The sequence below is a fragment of the Miniopterus natalensis genome, chromosome 20 (assembly GCF_054644295.1).
Source record: "Miniopterus natalensis isolate mMinNat1 chromosome 20, mMinNat1.hap1, whole genome shotgun sequence".
Lineage (NCBI taxonomy): Eukaryota > Metazoa > Chordata > Mammalia > Chiroptera > Miniopteridae > Miniopterus > Miniopterus natalensis.
Window position 1 is genome coordinate 11782732 of NC_142100.1, and position 24578 is coordinate 11807309.

The 24578-nt window shown below is 40.8% G+C and overlaps 2 protein-coding genes and 1 long non-coding RNA gene across 3 annotated transcripts in view; 1 reads left to right on the top strand and 2 right to left on the bottom strand.

The window, feature by feature from the left end:
* Window positions 1–1327: 1327 nt before the first annotated feature.
* SPA17 (sperm autoantigenic protein 17) lies at window positions 1328–10263 on the bottom strand. The gene is made up of 4 exons (XM_016204388.2): window positions 9893–10263; window positions 5073–5143; window positions 3705–3773; window positions 1328–1621 (listed from the first exon to the last, which is right to left on the bottom strand). The coding sequence occupies exons 1-4, from the start codon at window positions 10044–10046 to the stop codon at window positions 1487–1489; spliced, it is 429 nt and encodes a 142-aa protein (XP_016059874.1). The 5' UTR covers window positions 10047–10263; the 3' UTR covers window positions 1328–1486.
* Window positions 10264–11340: 1077 nt separating this feature from the next.
* The window catches only part of SIAE (sialic acid acetylesterase), a 35100-nt gene continuing 21862 nt past the window's right edge, over window positions 11341–24578 (top strand). The window contains exons 1-3 of the mRNA XM_087828474.1: window positions 11341–11435; window positions 15263–15424; window positions 21297–21472. Coding sequence (XP_087684600.1) covers window positions 11369–11435; window positions 15263–15424; window positions 21297–21472 — 405 coding nt within the window. The 5' untranslated portion in view covers window positions 11341–11368. The remainder of the gene's footprint in view (window positions 11436–15262; window positions 15425–21296; window positions 21473–24578) is intronic.
* Window positions 18267–23548, bottom strand: LOC107530578 (uncharacterized). Its single transcript, XR_001602547.2, has 3 exons — window positions 23332–23548; window positions 21569–21725; window positions 18267–18322 (listed from the first exon to the last, which is right to left on the bottom strand). It is a non-coding gene; the product is annotated as an uncharacterized LOC107530578 (long non-coding RNA).

Genomic DNA, 24578 nt, shown 5'->3' on the forward strand with positions numbered 1-24578 from the left:
CCTGGGAGATGGGGGTGAAGGACGGGGGCAGGGGCCCAGTGGACATTAGAGACTTGTGTTTAGCTAGCATGCAGCTCTCCGCGGCCGGAAGACCTTGGAGGGGGCAGGCTGTCCCCAGGTGGGCGAGCGGGCTGGTGGGTGAATGCGCAGTCTTGAAGGCGCTGGTTAAGTCATCTGTGTTTCAGGGGAGATCGCCTGCGTGAACTGCTGTGGAGCCTGATGAGGGGCTCAGTGACGGGAAGGGCTGCGGGGCACCTGAAATAACACTGCTTTGCAAAAAGGGCAAGTCTGAGCTTAAGACAGAGATCTAAGTGTTTGCAGGAGACCACTTGTTATGCAGGACACATGACTGGTTTTAGAAGCTCCTCAAGACCGACCCACCCACACATGGTATTGAGCTTTGGGGACCAATAGCTATGTGACTGTGAACTAAGAGGGGTGTGATGCTAGAACCAAAGCCTGGGACACCCAGTGCACTGCAGGCAGGAATCTGAACCAGCCAGGACTCTGTCGGCCTGCTGGACCAGGCTGCATCATTGTGGTAGAAAGTAACAGCATTATATGGTAATGCTGTTATATTATCTGCTTTTTCTCCATTTTCTTTTGGGAAGGGAACTGCGTCTTTGGGTGTAAGACATGAACCCTGCAGTTTCTTGAATAGTCAGGAGAGGGGAGGCCTCAAAAAGGAGACACTGAACTTTCTAAAAATAAGGTGCCAGGGCTTGAATGACTCTGAAGTTTGGGAGTTTGTGGTGAAGGTATTACCATTTCTACATTGAAGAAACATGGGAAGTTCTAGCTGAAGAAGAGAGTCTTTATGATGTTACGACAGCTTTCATTTTTTTCATATGTGACGCATTAGTCTTATTCTGTGTTGTTCTGGAGAGCAAGACAAGAAAAAGCCTCCAGGTGCACAGATGTAAGGACAGACTTTCACTCCTAAACCCCAGCACACGAAAAATGCTCCTACATTTTTTAATGAATGATTGAATGCAGGCGTGATAGATGAAAACTTACAAGGAGGTGGATTTTTTACTTAGCTTATTTTTCTAATAATTCATGTTATTCTAAAATTAACGACTACCCTTGAAAGGCAATGAAATTCTCTATCACTATGAGTGAAACAGGAGCTAGAAGACCATTTTCAGGGATGTGACAGAGAGGATTTGTTCATTAGACAATGGTTAGACCACATAACCTCTGAGATCTCTGAAACTCGGATACTCCAGGTCTACAACTCTGAATCCAAGGGTCTCTATACATAGACTCAGGAGGAGTATAAATAAGACTTCTGATCTCAGAGAAATCCTCAAGAGGCATGTGTTCAATGGCATGTTTATTAAACAAATGCTCATGACAGATTTTCACAACAGCAACAAATGCTATTTCGCTAAATCAAATCTCCCTTACTAAGAAAAAACGACAATCACAACGCGGTTGATGGATTTGAATGATTTTGTCATGTTTGGGGGCAAAACCAGTCTCCTCAGTTGGTCTCCTGCGCAGGCTCGTCTTGCTTCATCTTCCTGACCTCCTCCCGGGCGAGGTGTCCCCGGAACACCGCCTGGATCTTCACCGCAGCATTCTCCTCTCTCTCCTTTTCCTCCTCAGGAGACTCCTCCTGGGGAGGGAGAGAGACTTAGCACACATCCTCTGCATCATTCTGACCCATAAAAAGTAGTGCACGAATCTACTCACTTTAGGGATGTAACAACTGAGATCTGTTGCTTCCTGAAGGAATTTTATATATTGTCCCATTGTCTGTGCACCAAATGGTAAGTGCCACAATAGCAGGCATTTTGTTTTGTCACTTTAATATTTCTCTGCAATAAATCATCATGGCCAACTTTTCCCCTCCAAAATAGCTCCTATTTAACAGTCTCCAGAGAAATAACATTTTGGGAGGGAGGGTAAGTAAGAATCCTTGAAGCAAGGTAAAAATGTCCAGAACAGCAGATGTGCTGTTTCAAAATAATCATGATTCCATAGAATGAATTAAAGTGTTAACTTATTAATGTCTCAAAAACTAGCTAACCAAAAGCACACATTTAAAGAGTGCCAGAGAGAAACCTACTTAGTCCAATAATGTCAGTTTTAATATAGTTGGTTTAACTTTTGTACCTAGCTTCTTTTTTTATTAAATTTAGGTATAATTTACAGACAGTGAAATGCACAGATCTTAAGTGTACAATTCAATAGATACGTAGCTTTTAATATTTTAAGTTGTAAAAGTGACATGTATACATTTAAAAACTTAAATACCACTGGTAGTGAAAATTTTCTCCCCCTTCCCAAATCCTACTCCTGAGACGTGACTATTATTATGAGTTGAGTGTATATATTCTTCCAAAATTTCTCAGTAGACAAAGTATTCATATGGATACATATGTGCCTTTTTACTTTAAAAATGAGATGATGTTATTCGCAATGTTCTGTTACTATTTCCATGTAACAGCATGCTCGGTTCCCTTCACCTGTGCTACTATTCCGTATGTACCTCTGCCGTTCTTTTTTTCATGACACCATCGTATTGTATTGTGCTGATGGGCTTGGGTTTACTTACACAGCCTCCTATTGACAGACTTCTGGGTTGTTTCCCTCCCCTTTCCCTCTATTACAGTAATGAGGAAACACTAGCTGTTAAACATTTTTTTTTTAATCCACACCAGAGGATATTTTTGCCATTGCTTTTCAAAGAGAGTGGAAGGGGGTGGGGTAGGGAGAGAGAGACATTGGATGTGAGAGAGACACATCAATTGGTTGCCTCCCGCACTCGCCCTGACCAGGGACCCGGGATCAAGCCTGCATCGAGGTGCATGCCCTTGGCCAGAATCGAACCTGGGACCCTTCAGTCCTTGGGCCAGTGCTCTAACCACTGAGCCAAATCGGCTAGGGCTAGCTCTTAAACTTTTAAATGTAAACAAAGTGGTATAAAATCCTCTGAGATGATGCCCCAATATGGGCAAGTAAATTATGAAGCTGTAAATCAATGGGATCTTACCTCAAACTCATGAAAACCTGTGTAAGGGCACCTATTGAAGTTCTAAGGAAATAATGTTCCTTTCCTTCTTTTCTGATGTCTCAATGCATCTTGTACTAACGTTAGGCTAAATTGTACATATAATTCTGGAATAATTTATAAAGGGATAGGGTAACGTTATGCCCCACTGGGCAGGAAGGAAGGTATTTCTTGAGGGGATGTCCATTTTGGGCGTCAATTATTGGGTAACTAACTGGGACATGAAAAGAAACTCAAATGTTTGGCCTTCAGTATTGTGGAGAGTGAGTTCTTTCTCACTAGGCATGGTCCTCTTGAGCTTGGACTATGAAAAATGTAGTGATATGCTGGTAAATGCTTAAAAACTGGCTCTCCAGGGGGAAAAAGTCCTGATTCACAGTATCTGTCATGGTTTTAATATTCCTTCTATGGCTGATTTCAAGCTACCAAAGTGACATTACTAAGCACAGGGTTGTATAGAGATATACACAGTCCTCTCCTGAAAGCCGCAACCTGGGCATGTGCCCTGACCGGGAATCGAGCCCCGATCTCCTGGATCCTAGGTCTACACTCAACCGCTGAGCCACGCCTGGCCGGGCGGAAAATCATAATTTTAACAACATGGATAACAGACCAGATTCATATTTAGATTATAATTTCAAATTGAGTGATATCCTTACAGCAGTACGTGGAAAATGTAACTTACTAAGGCTTTGACTGGTGTCTCCTCTCTCAGAGATGCCTCAGGCTTTCCTTTCTCAGATATTTCTTGCTCCTGGAGAGAGGAGAGAGGGTCAAATAGGCAATGTCTCCAAAAACAGTAGCTTTAGGTCAAACTGCGTGATGGTAATTAAACACGACTTTAAGTTATTGAAGTGGGAATTAAATACGTACTGATCTTTTTAACAAGGAAAATGGGGGGGGGGGGGAATGAATAAATGAAAACTCTCAAGGGTATATGCATAAACAAATATTAAAGATGGAGGAACTGGTAAGAAACGTTTGCTTTTTTTGCTTTTGGAATGTATGTGACATTGTTTTATATTAAAAACAAATTATTCTTATACTAAAAATTGATAAGATGCTGTAATGAATTCTGAACAAAGTATAAAGAAGTGCCAATAGTTTCTAAAATAGAAACAAAACAAATGTCACTGTGTTGCATAGTGTGAAATCAAGTTGAGTTTTTAATGGAGTTTGTAGGTTAAAAACTAAGTTTAAAAAAAGTAAGTTTTGTTGCGAGGAGTGATTTAAACAGAAAAAGGAATTCAGCTCTGCCTGTTTTGACATGGTTATTGAAACCTTTTTCCAAAATACAGACATTGCTAATTCACAACTTACGGAAAGAGCTTCCTAAATTCACAGAACAGAGAGGACATAGGAGCTAATCAAATAAAGTATTTAGAGTTCAAAAGAGAAGAAATAGCTGATATGACACAAATATTTTAAAATTTTCAACATTTTCCTTTGATTTCAGTAAAGCATGAACACAGAGAATCTAGTTAAATGGAAATAAACAGAACACTCTCTAATCTGGTAGACACAGATAGATGGAAATTCATTTCTGAACTCATGGGATAAGTGACAGATATTTCCACAGGAAATTCGCCAGATCTACTGTGGAACACCATTAAAACTTGAACTTTGTTAATTCCTTTTAATTCAAATATCTGCAGGTGCTTTGTGGCTAGTTGTCCTGAGTAGTGTTCTCTCTGACTTTAGTGGATGAATAGTGTTTGATTTTATGAAATATCATTCATTAATTCAACAAATATTTATTATCTGCTACCGCTAAGCAGTGTAATTCCCAGGAAAATTTGAAGAATAAATTATTCCATACCTTTATATTACATTCTTCCTGTTGACCATCTTTAAGTTTAAGCTATGTATCTGTGTGTGACTCAGACACTTTAGAAAAGAATGTCTCATCAGAAAGAACATTACAATGAAGAAGCTGTAATAAGATTTGTGTGATGCCTCTCACAATTTACATGATTCTGGAGAGATCCCAATAATCTCTGTTTGGAGACAGGGAAAAGAAATAACCAAATCCATTAGTGTCACAGGACCATACCTTGAATGCATGGTTGTTATAGAAGCGGTCGTCTACCTTAGACCCCCATTCTGCTGGATCAAAGTTGGTTTCTAAATAATAAAAATATAATTTTAGACTGATTTTGAGTTTATTAAAGTAAATCTAGAATAGTAACACAAAACGAGTGTGTTTTTTTTCAAATCATAGGTTCATTACTGCCAGCTGAAAATCTTATTGCTGTTGTACGTAGCCTAGCGCTGCAAATATAACCAGTAATCATTAAATATATGCTGATGAATTAAACATTAGATGAGCCACTGGGTATATTTAGAAAGGCAGTAAAAAACCACAAGCGCTGCCTTCATAAAATTTATAACAAAATGGGAGAGGGGGAAAAAATCAATGCCTATACTTAAATATAAGTATAGAAACTTACAAGCATGAATTAGTACACACAGGAAAATGTATACAAATAAATGCTAAGTAGTAAGGAAGTGTGGAAAAGTGAGGGATGGGAATGTTCTAAAAAAATTGAGGCATATTATATAGTCAGTTGACATAGACAAGAAGTATTTATATTAAAACAAAATCTTTAACTTCTAATTGTGAAGAATTTTGAACTTAGAAAGTAGAGAACAAATTACCATGTGCACATGACTCAGATTCAACCATCAGAAACTTAGGATACTTCTTACTTTATCTGAAACTTCACTCACTTTCCTGCCCTTTCTTCTGATTATCAAGCCAATCCTAGGCATCATATTACTTTATCTACAAATATTTCAGTATGCATCTCTAAGATATAAAGACAATGCCATTATTATACCTAAAAATACTAACCATAACTTCTTAGTATCAATTACCGAAATTTCCCCCATTATCTAATATTATTTTACTCTTGGTTTGTTCAAATCAGGACCCAAACATGGGCACATACAGCCTTTTATTATGTCTTTTACATCTCTGTTCATTGAAAGCTCCCTACTTCCCACCCCATATTTTTTCCTTGCAATTTATTTGTTGATGAAATTGGGTCATTTTTCTTCAGAGTTTTCCATAGTTTAGATATTTATTCCATCCCCATGATGATTTTCAACAAGTTCCTCTGCCTTTAAATTTCTTATAGACTGCTAGTTAGATCTAGAGTTCGATCTGATTCAGGTTTGTTTTTGGCAAGAACACAGGCAGTGCAGGGTAATTCTGTCAGGAGATATATAATGCCTGGTTGTCTCTATCATTTTATGCTTAGATAATTCTTTAGGTGTTGCATAATGGCAATGTTCTAATTTTATCATTACTTCCATTCTGGAGTACTCAGTAAAAATTAAAAAAACCTTTCCCTCATCAACTACTTGGTTACCCTGAAATCCAGTTCTTACAGAAAAGGTAGGTTAAAGGTTTGATTCTTTCCCTTTATTTACCAGTTTTCAGAATAATCACTTGGTTCCTTAGGATCCTCTCAAGGAGACTCTATTTTTTTAATCATTATGAACTTAAGAATATTTAACAAATCGAATTTCAATCCATTACTTTTATTATTCTTATTGATGCTTAGATTGTTCAAAATTGGCCAGTAGGGGCTTATTTGGGTGCTCAGATGCTCTTGGGTCCTTTGGAACTCTAGTGATCTTTGACAGTTTCCTTATTTTCTGGTATGGCAAGATGTTCAGGCTCATGTTCCGATTTCCTACCCAGTTTAAGAAATGAACTAGTTCTCCAAGAAGCCTGGTTCCTGGGAAGTGGTAGTTAAGGGTCCGTAGGGATTAGGTACTCACTAGCACTGGGTTGGTCTTTGTTTTGAGGCCTTTTAAAGAGAAATATATCATGAGGTCACACTGATATTTTTCGATTCAAATTTAGGATTGTAGGATTTTATTAACTTTATGTAATGTATTTACTTTTATATAACACTATTTTTATATTTGAAATTTGAAATTTTCAATTCAAATTTAGGATTACAGGATTTTATTAACTTTATATTTGTAAGTCATTCTTCTTACACTAAAAATATTATTCCTAATTACAGGAGGAGTTACTTATTTGCTATGTCCTACAATTTGTAAAAAAATAAAGAATAACTATACTATAATATTAACAATAATTACTAAAAATAATTTAAGATTTTTTTACTTTATTTTGTTTTTAGGCTATAGCCATCAGGGAGGTACAAATTATTGTGTCATAAAGTCACTTGAAATAATTCCTCTGTGTGGTTATGCTACCTATTCAATACTAGTTTGTCACACTCTGCTTCTAAATTTTAGAAGTTAACAACTTTTAAATTTCATTCTATCTTATAACTACGCTAACATTTATGATTTCGCATTCAAGATATACTCAGAGAAATAGAGCTTCTATCTTGTTCCTTCCACTCTGTTCCTCCTCTCCCTAGAAGTAAATGTTATTTTTAAAGATTTATTCTCCTATTAAAAAATATAAATGAACAGTTATGTATTCAACACCTGTTAATTAGTAGCATACTAAACACACTTTTTCCACCTTACTTTTTTCACTTACATCTTCAATCACTCCATAGCATCATACAGAGATCTTCCTCATTGTTTTTAAAGCTGTATATTATCCCATTGTGTGGATGCACTCGTTTATTCAGTAAATCCTTATTATGGACATCTGGGCTGCTTCCTCAAATAACAATGCAGTGAAAAGTGAAGCAGTGGAATTGCTGGGTCAAAGGTTAAATACGTATATAATTTTGGTAGATATTGCCATTTTCCCCTCCTTGGGGTTGTTATCATTTTATGACTGCTTATTTCCCTCTAGCCCTCCCTGGAATTGGCAAACTGTTGGCTTTTTGCCAATCTGATGAGCAGGATTTGGCACTGGTGGTGGGTGGTGGTACCTCCGTGTAGTTTTGATATCGGCTTCTATTATTATGGGTTAGTTTGCGTATGTTTTAATATGTTAAGGGCCATCTGCATTTATCTTTGTGTGAATTGTTGGATAATATGACTTACCCATTTTTTTATATAGCATTGTTGGGTTTTTCCTTCACTGTTTTTACAAGCTGTTTGTTTATTAGGTTGATTAACAAGTTGTGATAGACATTACAGACATTTTTTTCTCAGTTTGCCATTGTAGTTTTATTTTCCTTGTGGCAATTTTTGTCATGTAATATTGTCAATTTTATCCATCTTTTCCCTACTTGCTCTTGGGTTTTTAAAGTAATTATAGCAATTTAGCTAGCAGTTTTTCCCCCACCCATATTTTATGTTGCACTTTAAAAAATATCAAATCTTTGATCAATTTGGAACTTATTCTGGTGTATCAAGTAAGGAATAGGCCAAATTTTATCTTTTTCCATCTTTATACCTTTCAACAAAACGCCCACCTTTTCCCTAGTGATTCTGAGACACCACTTATTTCATTTACTAATAGCTTCCTGTGAAATCAAAATTAAGACTAGTAATTACCTCTGGGGTGGTAAGTAAATTCTTGCATTGTGTGAGACTGGCCTAGAGGACCTTCCTCTTCCCTTTTGGAGACTAAATTCTAATACTTGTGTCAGTTGGCTAACTCAGCTTTGGTTTACATGAGTGAAAATGGGTATGATGCTTCAAGTTTTTTCAAACAGTTTTACCCATTTTTTATTAGTTAGAGAGTTAGTATTCTGAGACCATTACTTTGAATCACCAATTGCTTTAATTACCATGATCCAGTAACAATGACTCAAATGTTCTTATAATGGGATGTTCCTGAGGTCTAAATTTAAATAAATGACTATAGATATTTTACTCATGAATTTGTAAAATAAAGCTGTAACAACAAAATTAATGTTCATTATAATTCATCTCTTACCCTAAAGGATTTCCCCTAATAGCTGTTTAGTGGCACTGAAGTTTCAGATTATACAATATTCTGGAAACTGGCAGAGATTTTGAGCTCTGCCAGGGTAGAGCAAAGACAAGGGGGTGGAGACCTATGCAGTGTGTATGGGAGTTGTTTTGAGTCAAGCCTTGTGGTAGGTTTTCTCCTTCTAAACTGATTTAAAATGGAATGTTTTATTTATTTGTGGCTATTTCTAGGCATCTTTATCGCTCTGTTGGAATACTGTAATCAAAAGTAATGATAAAAGCTTATATTAAAAACGGTTGCTCTAGTTATGAGTTTTTTATAGACACTTATAGATGTAATAGTTCCCATTTTGACCATTAGGTTGGGTCTTGATAGTCATGAACCTTCAAGACTGGGAATTTGGAAACTTTATGGAAACAAAGAAACAGCTTTGGCTCTCAACTAAAGAGTCACTGTTAGCCTGAATCTTAGTCTCTGAACAGGATGGAACCTTGGGAGTAGAGAAAAAGAATATACTTTACCATCCCAAGCTGGAAGTTCACTTTCAAAGCAGTTTTCTCTGTGCCTTTATTGTAGAACGGTTTCATATACCTCAGCAAATACCAACTTATTTAAGGAGTGTAGAATTACTTTTTACAATACTTATAATACTTTCAAGTAAACAGCAAAAATGTAAAGAAAACCACAAACTCTCCTCCTCATAAGAACAGTCAACTGCCTCGGATGCTTGGCAACGGCCTGCTGGGAAACAGAGCGCTGTACTGGGTGATCTCTTGGGGTCACCTTCTACCCCGTGTGTGCACGAGAAATACAACCAAGAAGGTCTGGGTAATAAACTGGTAATCTTCAATAATGGGAAGTAATGTGATTTAAGAGAACCTGCCAAAAGGGCACATGTTTCAAATAGCAAGAACTGTGATGAAGCTATCCGCCTCATAAAGACTTTCTGTGGAACAGGGATGGTCTTAAGCAAGGTTCACCATAAGCAAGTGCGTAGTCTCTAATTTTTTTTTTTTTAAACAAATGCCTATTTTTAAAAAGCTTACTCTCTCTTTTCTCTAGAAGACTCTCAAAATATGCTGCTGCAAAAGATGGTATATTGTCCGGTTGCTGCCTCAGAATCTCACGTGTCAGTCCTTCAAGAAGATTCCCAAATCCTTGTGGAATTCGGTAGTGGGTGTTGGAGAATGGAATCGACATCTCCTTGGAAGGAACTGCCTATTGTACCTAGAGATTCATTAAAGAGGACCGTCTTTAAATTTGTCTCGTTTTACTTATATAATCACAACTACAGCAACAAATTATTTCTGAACACCAAATTTCCTGTCCCCCAACACAACCCAAGTCCATCCATTTGTTCTGAATTCTCCATTATTAACTAGAGTATTACAAAAACGGATCTAATAGGTCAAGCCATTCTTTTAATTACAAAAATCACAGATCCCCCCCCCCACTATAACACTAAGTACTTTTTCTGTTTAAAAGGTGAGAGTAATTTTTGCTATCTCGCTGGAATTTAGGGAACGGTGGTTAAAACTTCACCATGAATTGCCGAGAAGACCCTGCTTAGGGTCTAACGTTAAAAAAGAAAAAAGTCACAGCTGGTCCTGGCTCTAGAAATGACTCTAATTCGTTAATTGAGTAAGTTTCACAGCCTTTCCCGGAGCTTCCACTTCCGTGAAACCCCTCAGGGCTCTGGACTGGGCGGCGGGGACCGAGGGGCGGGCGGGGCCATTATGACTTTGCTCCCCCAGCCTCCCCAAGTTTTGAGGTGCTTCTATTTTCTGGTTTTCTCTTGATCAGGTCTTGTCTTCCTGTCTTGGACTTCAAGGGCTACGTTAAGGACAGCTGCCAAGCAGAGGCTTGGGCTACGGAGCACGCAAAAACCAAAAAACTAACAACAAACACCCCCCCCTCGGGGCCCCGTTGCGACGGTCGAGGCCGGAGGCTGGGGTGGGGTCCCGGTGGGCGCGAGACGGTTTCGGGAGGCCCAATCTGTGGAGGTTTTGGTGCGTGTGTCTTTCCCTTTTCGAGGGAACAGGAGACGAGGTGTCGAGTCCTCTCAGGGTGGAACGGCCTGGGGAGCCCCTGAATCCACTGCGGGGCGGGGGGCGGGACGTCGAGGACCTGGGACTTCGCGCCCGCTGCCGGGGCCCCCAACCTGCCCCAGGCTCCCGGGATGTGTCGGGGATCCTGAGAGGACCCGCGAGGCGAAGGGGCAGGCCGAGGTCTCCGTCTCGGCGAGCCAGCGGGGGCAAACAGCCTCACCTCTTGGTCCTCCCAGAGCTGGCGCCGATGGTTCCGGTTGTTTGTTCTCGTTGCTGAGGAACCGTTATTTACCCGACTACGGCGGCCGAGAAGGGGACACGCACGGCCCGGCGGGCGGCCGCCGAGGCGTCGCGGGCCGCTCAGCCTGGAAGGGTGGGGTCAGGGAGGCCCCGCCCCTCGACCAGCCCCGCCCCACAAGGCCCCGCCCCCGCCCCGACTCCGCGTCCGGAAGCCCACGCGCAGAGGCCTCAAATATGGTGGCACTGGGCTCTGTCTTGGGGCTGTGGCTGCCATTCATCCTGCGGGCCCGCGTGAGTGCAGGTGAGGCGGCCCGGCTGGGCCCGACCCCGCCCGCCAGCCCACGCGGGCTCCCCACATCCCGGGCGCTCGCAGGAGGCCCCGCCCGCAGCCCCCCTCAAGGGCCGGGAAGGGTCTCCAACCCGGGCCTGGGCTGCTGGTTCCGCCGGGCTGGAGCTCCTGCCCTTCTGCTTCCTCCACGCCGTCCACCGCCCTTAGGATGCAGATGGAGAGCTGGGCTGTGGGCGTGGGGAGGCCCTCGGGGGCTTTGAACAGCTGCCGGGGAGCTCGGAGGGGAAGGGCGAAGCCGGGCAGACGGTGTTCGGAAACGGGCGCCCGAGTCGGGCGAAACATTTCAGCGCCGCCCCTCAGAGGCGGCCTGGGGGAGGGTTTGCTGGGGCGGGGAGTTCGAGTGACCGGCTTGAGGGGCACTGAGTCCCAGCTGTGGGAAACCCGGCCGATCCGTGTGCCGGCGCAAAGTTAAAAGGGATAATGCTGGACCTGGTTTTTTCCTTCAAACACTCAAATGACCCACAGAGATCCCCGTTAAGGATGGAAAGTCCAGGTGGAAGAATGGGTGGCGTGCAGAAAAATGACTGCCGCTCTGCCTAAGAACCCAAGAAGTACCCCTATTCAGACAGACTGCAGCCCACAGGTGGTTTTTCTGGGTTTAACCAAAGTGTAAACGAGCCTTTTTCTCTGTCCTCACACGGTGACCTTTGAATCCAGCAATATGAGCTGGGAGAGCACCAAGAGGAGAGAAGGGCCGTTAGTCTATTAGTTTTCTCTGTTAAAGCTGCTAACTTTGAACTCAGTGTTTTGTTTTGTTTTGTTTTAAACATTGGGGTTATTTATTATTGTCCTGTGGTTTTTGTTTGTTTTAATCTTCACTCCAGGATATTTTTTCCATTGCTTTTCAGAGAGAGTGGAAGGGAGAGCCAGAGAGAGAGAGAGAGAAACATCAGTTGGTTGCCTCCCGCATGTACCCAGACCAGGGCCAGGGTTAGAGCCTGCAACTGAGGTACGTCCCCTTGGCCAGAATCGAACCCAGGACCCTTCAGTCCACAGGCCCACGCTCTAACCACTAAGCCAAACTGGCTAGGGCTGATATCAGTGTTTTATCTTTGCCTTTGCGTCGTATCATTACATCACCTTCATTGACATTGACTATATTTTTCATTAATACTATAAATTTCCCTTCTTCATTTGATAGCACATGCTGAACTCTTTCCTTCAAATCATTTCCCTGTGTCCATGTTTATCATGTAATTGAGATGTACAAAAATATATGTAACCATGAAACAATAAAATGAACACCCATGGGTGCTCTGCCCAACTTAAGATCTCCAACATTGCCAGTTTTATTGAGATTCCCTGGGTGTCTCTCCCCAGTGATCCACCAGGTCCTCACCAGGGGTAACCACTGTCCTAATTTTTTTCTTACCAGTCCTGCCTCCTTTCTTAGTCTCCTGTTTTGTCCATTGCTCCATCCCTTTGAAGTGTTCCACTCTTTACTCAGTTTGGAATGTAAGCTTTATAAGGACAGGGAATATGACCTTTGATTTACCACCAGTTTCAAACTGGCTGAGTGGAAGTTGCAGTAACACTGGAATCAAGTGGCTTAGTTTCTAGTCCTGTTGTAAACTACCTATGTGATTTGAGGCCAAAGAAACTCAATGTCTGCAGTGTGTTTAGCACAGCCCCTGCCACAAGTAAGCCTATCAGTAGAAAGTAAGCTCCCTGCTGGCAAGGATTTTGTCTGGGTTTATTTTCTTTCACTGTTATATCCTCAGTGTTTAAAATGGCGCCTGATACATAGTAGGCATCAATAAATAAATATTTGTTGAGTTAATGAATTAATATGCAACCTATTTTTTAAAACATATCTTTATTGATTTCAGAGAGAGGAAGGGAGAGGGGGAGAGAGAGAGAAACATCAGTGATGAGAGAGAGTCATCACTGATCAGCTGCCTCCTGCAGGACCCCAACTGGGGATTGAGCCCGCAGCCCAGGCATGTGCCCTGATCGGGAATCGAACTGCGATCTCCTGGATCCTAGGTCAATACTCAACTGCTGAGTATTGACTCAACGCCTGGCCAGGCAATATGCAAGCTATTTAAAAAAATTACCTAAAAATTACTTGGGTCTCAGTCTGTTGTTCAGGGGTATAAATAACATGATTATACCCCTGGATGTGAAAGATCTTCCTACCTCTATAATTCTTTAATTCAGAGCCATGCACAAAGCATTCAGTAAATATGTGTTGGAGAAAACAGACTGATTTGGAAAAGGGTTTCCTTCAGCCTTAGATGGTGACTGCACAGAGCTAGAGCCCCCTGTTTGCTCCAGCTCATATGCCAGTGGCAGCCAGATTTCTTCACCCCATTCCTCACCTCTGCCCTCTCTCTGCTTAGCTCTTAGGCCTTTAGTTTTCAGTTTTGTTTCATAAGATGCACCTACCCAAGACAAGGCCCTCCCACACACATGCTTCTCCCCTTCCCTCCAGCAGGCTGACAAATTGCTTATGCAATTCCCCCTAGTGTAATATTTTCTCCCAGTACTTTGCTCCAGGCAGTCGTGCATCTCCAGCCCAGTGGGCCTTCTGGATGAACTTTATCATGTAGATTTCGTGATGGAACTAACTCGGCAGAGAGAGCTGAGGATGTTACGGACTGGGGTTCTTATTCCAATTGCAGGACAAATAGGCCACTGAGTCCGTGTAGAAGGCCCCATTAGCTGTGCTGCTCCTTAAAGTATAGCCTAAGGGGCCGTCATCATTGGTAGCTTCTAGGAAGGAAAATGTCAGCCTTGTTAGGTCTGGTTTTCTTTCCTGCCTATCATTTTTATTTAAAACCCTTTAAAAAATCTTAATTGTGTTAATTATTTTTTTCTAGAGATTTTTTCTCTGTCTTGTTCAGACAAAGATGTAAGTTAAGTTCTCCCCTCCCCCCCTTTAAGTGTTGATGAGGAACTCACTGAGATAATTTGGATAGATGCTTGTTATTAATGAAATACTTCTGTATAGGCTGGATGTTAAAAATAGGAATGATCTTGTTAACGTGAGTTCTTGTTCAGTCTTGTTAGTGACTCTAGAATAGAATCCACAGTTTCCAATGTCCCTTCTCTTGTTCATTGTGCCTAATTTAGCTTGTGAAATGGGTAAAACGGTGACCAAAGACCTTTGTTCAGACATTTTGATCTTCTAACTCTCACTGACCTTGTTTTTTGCATCTTAATTTATCTGAATTTACCTTAGCAGGAAGCAGATTTGTCACAGATATTCATAAATGCTTATTTAGAATTTTCAGTGGCTTGTTAAAAAAAAATCACAAGGAATTACTTGAGGGATGTTCACACTGGGGGGATGAAGGGGGGAAGAGATTAGAGAGGGCTGTATTGGAGAGAGGCAGGTTAATTCTCATCTACTCCAGAGTGGGCGTGGTAATGGAAAGAAGGGGAAGGAAGAGGGTTATTTTTCTCATAAACACCATCTGTAGGGTGCATGAAAGGAGCATTTTAGTGATTTGAGAGGAGAGAGTCAAGCATTAGAGCCAAGCCTGAGAGCAAAGGCAGATCAAGAGCTCTGAAGGGGAACAGGTCTGTAGCGCATTGGTTGCCCTGGGCTCTTGGAGTTTTCCTTATTGGTCTTGTACTGTGATGCATATTGTTGGCAACTGTTCTTGTTATGCTGCTTACCTAATTAGGAGGCATAAGATCTGGTTTTAGAAGATTAAAAGTACTGAGTATATTCAAATTCTCTGTATAAAGACCGTATGTTCCTTGCTCTTCAGCCAGATTCAATCAGTGATTAATCTTCCCAGTGATGCTCTTCTGTTTGCTAAATTTTTTAGGTATTGATTTTCGATTTGCATCATACATCGATGACTACATGGTGCTACAGAAGGCGCCTGCAGGGGCAGTGATTTGGGGCTATGGCATACCTGGAGCCACAGTGACAGTGACTCTTTGTCAAGAGCAGGAAACCATCATGAAGAAAGTGACTCATGTGAAAGGTAAGGCCGCCCCCATTCTCTGTTTAGCTTCTGTCTTCTTCTGCCACCTGCTGGATTATCTGAAAATGAAAGCTTACTCTCCAGCTCCCGTTATTCATCCATCCATCCATCCATCCATCCATCCATCCATCCATCCATCCATCCATCCATCCATAAAAGTTATTTGAGTATTGACCGTGTGTTAGGCACTGAGGATACAAAGAAAACTGAGTCAAAGTGCCTGTCCTCAAGGGGCTCATGGAATAATGTGAGTAGACACCAAGTTATATAGTGCAGTGTGATAACTGCTACAATGAAGGTGTATATGGGGTGTCATGGGATACAGAAGAGAAACATCTACCTCAGATTGGACGGTAAGGGAAGGTTTACATGGAAGGTGGCATTTGAACTGAATCATATGGAAAGGAGAGGCAGTGTGGAGGAGTGGTTAAGAACTGAGGCTCTGGAATTCACTCTTTAGGTTCAGGTCCTGGCTCTGTCTCTTAATGGCTATATAACCTTGGACATGTTGTTTAATATCTCTGTGCCACAGTTTATTTATTTGTGAAGTGAGATAATATAATATTGGGGATTATGTGGGTTTTTAATGAGTTAGCTCATATAAAGTATATAGAACAGTGCCTGGCACACAGTAAGTACTGAATAAATGTTAGCTGTTGTTATTGTTATTGGTATTATTTTAGTCAATCACTCAAATATTTATTGAGTGACTACTATGTGCTGGATACTGTGTTAGTTACTGGTGATGCAGTGATAAGCAAAACAGATGTGGTTTCTCCCCTAATAAAGCCAAGAGGTTAGGCAAGGGGACAGAAAAATGATAACAGTTACTGTAAAGTGTGGCAAGTGCCACCACAAGGGGGAAGTACTAGGTGCTATAGGAGTACTTAATAGGGATAATTAACTTAGTCTAAGATTTATCTTGAAAGATGAGTAGAATAAACCAGGCAGAGAGAATAGCCTGGCAAGGGCGTGGAGGCACCAATGAGCATGGGTCATTGGAGAAATGGCAAATAGGTAGGTTTGTCAGGAACATTGGGGTACATGACTAGTGGCGGGTGACAGGGGAAAATGTTGAAATGTAGGGAGGTTTGTCATGGTTAAGGAGTGGGTACTCTATTTTGGATTGAGGGATTTTAAGCACAAAATAACACAATCAGATTTGTGTTTCACAAAGATTACTCTGGTAGCACTGTGGAAAACTGATTGGAGATCAAGCAGACCAGAAGTGGTGGGACCTGCTAGCAGGCTATTATGATATTCAGGCAATAGACAGTGAAGGCTTCACCCAAGGTAGTCAAGAAGGTGAGAATTAGCAGCCTTACAAAGGAGCCTCTGTCTAAAGGAGATAGGGCGGTAGTGGAAGGGAGTAGAGCTTTTTGTTAAGCTCTCCAAGTCTGCTTGGTAGAGAGCAAAAGTCTTTTAGTTTGTGTAGATCCTCAGTGGGCATCTTGCTCTGTCCTGCCCATGAAGCAAAATGAGTAAAGTGTTATTTGGAATAAAGAAGGTAGATATGCAGGAAATTCCACAGGGCAGAAAAGAAAATGTTTCTCAGAGGAGATACTACAGGGTATATTTAAGGGTTGACTTCTATTTAAATATCAACGGGGACTCTGGGATTTTTCAGCCAGACTTCTTCAGTTAGCCACTCTGTCTGTCTCTGTTAATATTTAACTTATTACCTGTAATCCCCAAGGTGCCCACAATGAAGTAGAATTTAACAACATAAAGGTTTTTGTTCAGCAGACTGACACTTAAACATTTGGAAAATTAAAACTTGATGGATGATTGGGAATAGTCAGGTACTGGACCTGTCAACCCATGTTGTCAGATGATGCAGGATGATTCAGACACAGGGAATAAAAGTGGGGAGAGCAGAATATATCCTCTCACTCTGACACACATGGGGATGCATACGTGGATGATGAAATGAGGGTATGTCTGCCTGAATTTGTCATCATGACCGAGGTAAACAGATATATTTTCTCTCACTTAGAAAATAAAAAGTTCCTGGTTGCAGTATTAGTATGCATACTAGTTTCCTATGCTACATAATAAATCACCACAAACTTAGGTGCTTAAAAGGACACACTTTTACTGTCTCAGTTTCTGTAGATCTGAAGCCTGGCTGTTGTTTAGCTGGTCTCTCTTCTCCGGGTCTCACAGGCTGAAATCCAGGCATCAGCCAAGCTGTGTTCTCATCCAGAGGCTCAGTTGGGGGAATGATCCACTTCCAAGCTCCCTCAGGCTGCTGGCAGATTCACTTCCTCGTGCCTGTAGGATTCATGGCTGCATCTCGGCTGCCTCCAACCTCTGACCTCTAGATCCTCTTTTAAAGGGCTCACCTTACTAGGTCATGCCCACCCAGGATAATCTCCCTTTTTATTAAAGTGAACTGATTAGCAACTTTAATCACATCTGCAAAAACCCTTTATCTTTTCCGTAGATAACATAACCTAATCATGAGAAGGACATCTCATCCCCTTTGCCATTTTCTGTTGGTTGGAAGCATATCACAGATTCTGCCTGCGCTTAAGGGGGCGGGGATTATACAGGGTTTATTGGGGGTCATCTTAGGGTGTGTCTTCCATAGCATGCTACAATTTAAGTACTTGAGCTTTTTTTTTACATTTATACTTGGTGGTGGTGGACATGGACTTCATACAGAATAAATGCTGGTTGGAAAGGGGCAGTTTGGCCTGTAAAGCTTTCTTTACCTGCAAGTCACTTCCACAAACCATGGAACCGACTTGCAGCTGGTGGAGTGCCAGGGTTCCATGTGGGCAGAAGTAAATAAGGGTGGTTTCTTCCAGCTCTAGGTTTTTCCTCGTGGGAAGGGAAAGGTTGTGGATAATTTTTCTTTTTCTGTTCTTGGCATCTGAGATTTGGCACAACAACCTGAAAAATAATTAACATCTGATGTGAATAGCAAAAAGAAAAAAGAAAGCACTTTATGACTAAGCATGTCTCTAGACAAATTGTTTTAATTTCCTCCCTTCGATTGTTTAGTCTTCCCATTTTCAGATGGGGGCTGGTCAGGGAGATGTAGAGGAAATGGAAATAGAATGTTCTTTTCCCAAGTCTGTGGCTGGAATGTGAAGAGCAGAGGGACAGCAAATAGGCCACCAGATACGCTATCTGTCAGACATGAAAACACAACCCTAGTCAGCTTGCAAGGCTTTCTTGTTAGTGTCACCCAGGGCAGGGGTTTATTTGTCATTTACAGGATGGAGTGCCAGGCACACTCTAAGGAGCTATGTGATAAAGGAAGGAGAAGAATCTTCCTAGATGGGAGAAGAAAGATGTGAGGAAGCAGAGATTCAACTGTGATGAAAATCTACAGAAACCTGGGCCTGGATTGGGAAGAGAGGCTACCAGACAGCAGGTTATTAGGGCCAGGAGAAGGGACAGAGCAACTGTTGCCCAGAAAGCAGACCAGGATTAGCAGGAAGCCAGCTGGTTGGTGGCCTCCAGCTCTTGTGGTCAGTGACTCAGTTTTATTATTTGGATTCAACCTATTGGCCTTGGTGGGTCAACACAGTTTCTAAAAACTCTAACTGGACGTCACCATCCTGTGGTGAGCTCCACTTTAGTCCTAAACTGCCAGGCCAAGGACTGATCAATTCTCCCTGTGAAACGCAGTGGCTTCTGCCTTTATGATCCCACCCTTGCCTTTGATCAAAGAAACAGTCTTTGCAGTGGCTGCTCTCCTTTGTATATATTTACATGGGAGTAAATCCTCATTGTTTTAAATGAATTGTTTCTGGGTTACTTGGACCATTAGGGTGACCTTTCTGCAGTAGATCTGCTTTCCCCTGCCTTGCCTGGCAGTTAACTCACTTAACACTCGTTACTGTATCAGCGTTTACTTTTCTATCAAGTGGGGAAAAGCTAGAAATTAAAAGATCTTGAGAACTAGAACAGAAGGAAGTTCTCTGAGTTCTCCAGGGAGCCTGAAAGGTTTCCTCCGAACAGCGCTTAGGACTAAGGCTCAGGCCTTGACTTGCAGTTCCCTTCGCTCCTGCAGAGGGAGCTCATCCTCTGGCTGTAGTGGACTGATACTGTCATGTTTACCCAAATGTCCCCCTTCCCTTGCTTGTCCTTTTATTGCTAGGCAGCAAAACTTTCAGAAGCTGGTGAAGGTCGTTTTCTTCACCAGCCTTATTGCCTGAATTGAAGTGAAGTGTGAATATTGAGTTAACAGAAGTGAGGAGGAATGGATTGTACAGTTGAAGGCTGAAAAATAGTCCTGCCCTCGGTTTTCTGGGGGTTGACCTTATTGCGATAAATGAGTATCGCTGGATGCAGAAGGACAGAGCTCCAGTAAGAAATGTCAGTGCGAGAAGCCTGGAAAGACCTTGGCAAGGCTGCAGCTGGGACAGATTGGCGTGTCTGCCTGCTCAGAAGTGTGAGTCACACGGAGCACGAGCACCTGTGTGACACAGTCTGTACTGGCTGCCCGCTGTTTCCAAACCAGTGATTGTTCTGCTTCAGGTGAATTACACATTTAATGTGTTGATGTCTGGCTGTCAGTGGTATAAAAGTGGACATTTGATCCTGGGCTTAATTAACCTCTTAGGGCTGGGAGGAGCAATGGAGTCAGTTGTGCTTTTTAGAGGAGCAAACATGCATCCTTACACTGATGCTTTGGGGGTTTTGGACATTCCCCCCAAGATGGAGCGATCCTTTGTGGTTTGAGCTTTTACTGGTTGTCTCCTGTCCTGCATCTGGACTTCTCATGTTCCTGCTTAGTTCTTGCTGGTTAGAAAGAACTTAGCACACTGTCTAGCTCCTAGTGGTCACTTGGGTAGTATTTTTATAATTATTATTTTTTACCGGCCGCTTAATTTCCAGTTCTTACCATTCATTTCCCTTGAAATTACATGGATCTGAGGGGCAGAAATTATAAATCAGTTCCTATTGTACATTATGCCAAGAATATTTATTTTAAATTGATTATTTCTCTATTTTATCTATTTTCTCACTTTCATTTTTTTCAACTCTGTTCATGTTGTTTGGTTCTCCTAAGCATAATTTTCCACTTTGAAGATATTTTCCTTCAGTTTCTGAATATGGTGTTTGCAGGGATGGTAGTGTGAGTGGGTGAGAGGTGGGAAGGTGGTAGAGGAGTGGTTCCTAAGGAATATGCTATGAATCTCTGAAAAGGGGTCTTGGGGAGCTTTTCATCTCCTTAATTAAGTCTGAAAACCTTAAGTCTGTTAAATAACTCTGTGGAAATAATTGGGTAAGTCTACATGTCTTCTTCACAGAGAGACTGATTTATATGCCTCTCACTACTCCTTTATGTGACACTTTCTCCGCTCACCTGTTTATCTGTTCACAGGATTGCTAGTCTCAATCCTTGGTGGCAATGTGGAGAGGAGGTGGGGAGGTCGATGACAAAGATGATACCATTGGGCAGGGGAAGTTTCAGATTACAAGTGATTTTCTCTAACCTGTGCTCACATTTGGGGCACTGTGTAAATCTATTAGATTATGATTATGTTACTATTGACAGTTGGGTAGTATAATGAGAATTTCTACTTTGTTTTTTATTAAACTCCCTTGAATTTTAATTTCTTTGTATTTTTGTCTATCTTCATTTAGGATTATAACTGGCGAATTTATTTCTCTCATAAACACTTCAGTTAAAAGTAAGGAGGGATTGGCACAGATTGAGGATAGAAATGCTGCTGCTGTTGTTATTTCTATTTGCTTGTCTGAAATTTGGCCAATTTTCATAACTTTGAATTCCGTTGATCACTAAAGCTGGAAATGGTCACAAATGAGTATGATGCACAACAGGATTGGGCTTTAATGTCATTTTAATTAATTGGTTGATTAATTCCTGGGAACCTTGTTATTATTTCAGCACACTCTGATAGATGGACGGTGGTACTGGATCCTATGAAGCCTGGTGGACCTTATGAATTGGTGGCACAGCACATTTTGGGGAGAAGGAACGTAACCCAGAGAGTTCATGATGTCTTATTTGGAGATGTTTGGCTTTGCAGTGGACAGAGTAACATGCAGATGACCGTTTCACAGGTAATTTGCAGAGTCTCAGTGAAAATAAATAGTGTTGATGTTGAAGAGGAAGAAAAGAAGTGGAGGGAGGAAGGGGCGAGGAGGAGAGAGAGAAACCTTTCTATCACGTGCCAGGGGTTCTTGTCTTTCCTTCCTGGGCTGAAGGCAGAAGCTAGAGCATGACTGACAGTAGCGGAGATTTCGTAACAAATTGAAGACAAAGCAGATTACTCTTCTTTTTGCTTGATCTTAGAAGATGAGCTTCTGAGAGAGCCTAGGGAATCAAAACAAATAGATTTTGTTTTAATGCTGAGCAACCAATACACTATGTGTCTTTTGTTGTCATGAAGATTGAAAAATTAAGATCGAATGTTGGCTTAGCTTTTTACTGGGGCTTAGAGCAAATCACTTGGTATTTTTGAGACTTTGTTTTTAAAGCATACTTTTAAAAAATGTGCTTCAATGAATATAACATACTTATCCTTTTAGCTATTGGTAAGGTGTACAGTTCAGTAGTATTAAATATACATGGCAGGGCAAAAGTAGACTTATAGTTTTTGGTATGGAAAATAATGCAGTAATTAATAAATAGTAATACAAGAATAAACTCTTGTGTCTCACATATTTACAACTGTAAATCTCCTTTTGCCCACCCTGAATTCACAGTGCTGTGTGTGCCCATCACCCTGTCTATACTCAAAACTATTCCTTCATCCTCAACATAAACTTTGTATCCATTAAGCAATAATTCCCCCTTTCTCCTTCCTCCAGCCCTGGTAACCTCTGTTCTGCTTTCTTTCTATGAATTTGCCTATTCTAGTGACCTCACATAAGTGGAATCATATTTGACCTTCTGTGTCTGACTTATTAAGCATAATGTTTTCACGGTCCATCCATGGTGCAGCATATATGAAAATGGTATCTCTTTTTATGGCTGAATTGTATCCTATGTTATATGCCATATTTTGTTTATCCATTTATCTGTTCATGGACCCCTGGGTTGCTCCCACCTCTTGGCTATTGTAAATAAGGCTGCTATGAATGTTGGTGTGCAGATATCTGTTCGAGCCCCAGCTTTAAATTCTTTTAGATATATACCTATGAATGGCATAGCTGGGTCATCTGTTGGTTCTGTGTTTAACTTTGGAGAAACCACCAAACCACCAGCATAAATTGAACTTCATCAAAATAAACAACTTTTGTGTATCAAATAACACCCTCAAGAAAGTGAAATAACAACAGAAAGAATGAGATTAAAATATTTTCAAATCATATACCTGAAAAGTGATTATTATCTAGAATATAAAGGTTTCCTATAGTTCAACAACCAATAACCCAATTCAAAAATGGGCAAAGGACTTGAATAGACATTTCTTCAAAGAGTTTTTACAAATGGCCAATAAGTACTCAATATCATTAGTAATTAGGGAAATACAAATCAAAACCACAATGAGATACCACTTCACACCTACTAACATGGCTATAATGAAAACAAAACAAAACAAAACAAAAATAGAAACTAACACATTAGTGAGGATATAGGAATGTAAAATGGTACAGCTGCTGTGGAAAAATTAATGTCTTTAATTTTTTTCAGCAATGTTTTATAGTTTTCAGTATCTTCTACCTCCTTGACTAGATTTATTTCCAAGTATTGAATTCTTTTAGATGCTGTTATAAATCGGATTTATTTCTTAATTTCCTCTTAGGATTGTTTATTTCTGGTTTATAGAAACAAATGATTTTTGCATGTTGACCCTGTACCCTGAAACTTTGCTGACTTCATTTATTATCTCTAGTAGTTTTCTTGTGGACTCTTTGGGATTTTCTCAATGTATGGAAACATATCATCTACAGATAGAGATAGTTTTACCTCTTACCTCTTTTCTTTCCAAATTGGATACTTCATTTTTGTCTAATAGCTCTGGTTCGAACTTGCAGTACAGTGTTAAATGGCAGTGGTGGGAGCAGAGATTTTTGTCTTGTTCTTGGTCTTAGACGGAAAGCTTTCAGTTCTTTATCGCTGAGTCTGATATTACCAGTGGGCTTTTCATAAGTGTATTTCATCATGTTGAGGACTTTTCACTCTATTCCTAGTTACCTAAGAGATTTTATGATGAAAGTATGTTGAATTTTGTTAAATGTCTGAGGCTTAGTTTTTATGATACATTGATTATATTTGACCCAGCTAATTTACAGGGCCACTGTGGAAGAGTAAATTATTTTGTCTGTTTCTAAAAAGACTTTCCTTATCAATTGAAAACTGCTATGTAAATAAGATGTCATTACTTTTTCAAAATTTTATTATAAAAATTTCAAACACACACAAAAGTTAAGAAAATTTAGTACAAACTTATATACCCATTTATTTGGATTAATATTGCCATATTTGGCTTATCTATCTTTTGTGTGTGTGTGTGTACCATCTCAAGGTAAGTTGCAGACATCTTAATACTTCAATTAGGTGTCACATATCAAATTGACATATATATTCATATATCAAATTAATTTTTGTATATATATATTTTTTGTTGTTTACTCAGAAAGAAGACATAATAGGCCAGTGATGTCTTTTTTGCTCAGCTCTTTCATAGCCTATAATTTCTTTTGTTGGCATCAGTTATTTTTTCTCTATTTGTCATTACTTTGAAGATTAACTGTTGTTAAATTTTGAGACCTAGTACCACTCCTCCTTCATTATAAATGTACAGGGCCATCACTGGGCTCTTTGTACCTGGCTAGAGTGTTGGGAGCAAGAGCACTGTTAGGCTCCTGGGTAGGGATGGAGCATAGCCGGCGCATGAAGGGTCAGGTGGGACCAGTTAGGGGGCTGCTGACTTGCAGTATGTTGGTCAGCGAGGAAACTCGCCTCGAAGCGCTCCTGTCTCCTTTGCCATTAGAGAATAGGGGCCCTCTGATGGGCTGTGAGTGAGGTCTCAAGCAAAGCTGGGTAAAAAGGATGTTTAAAAAGTTGTCAAGGGGAGCAAGCCTCTTATTCTTTTTATTGGTTTTCTAGCAAGGCAACTGTGGTAGCACAAAAGCCTTAGTGCTATCTGTCTTTAGCACTCAGATTTCTTTTTGGGATCCACTCTACTTTCTAATTAAACACTAAAACAGTCTAGCCCTG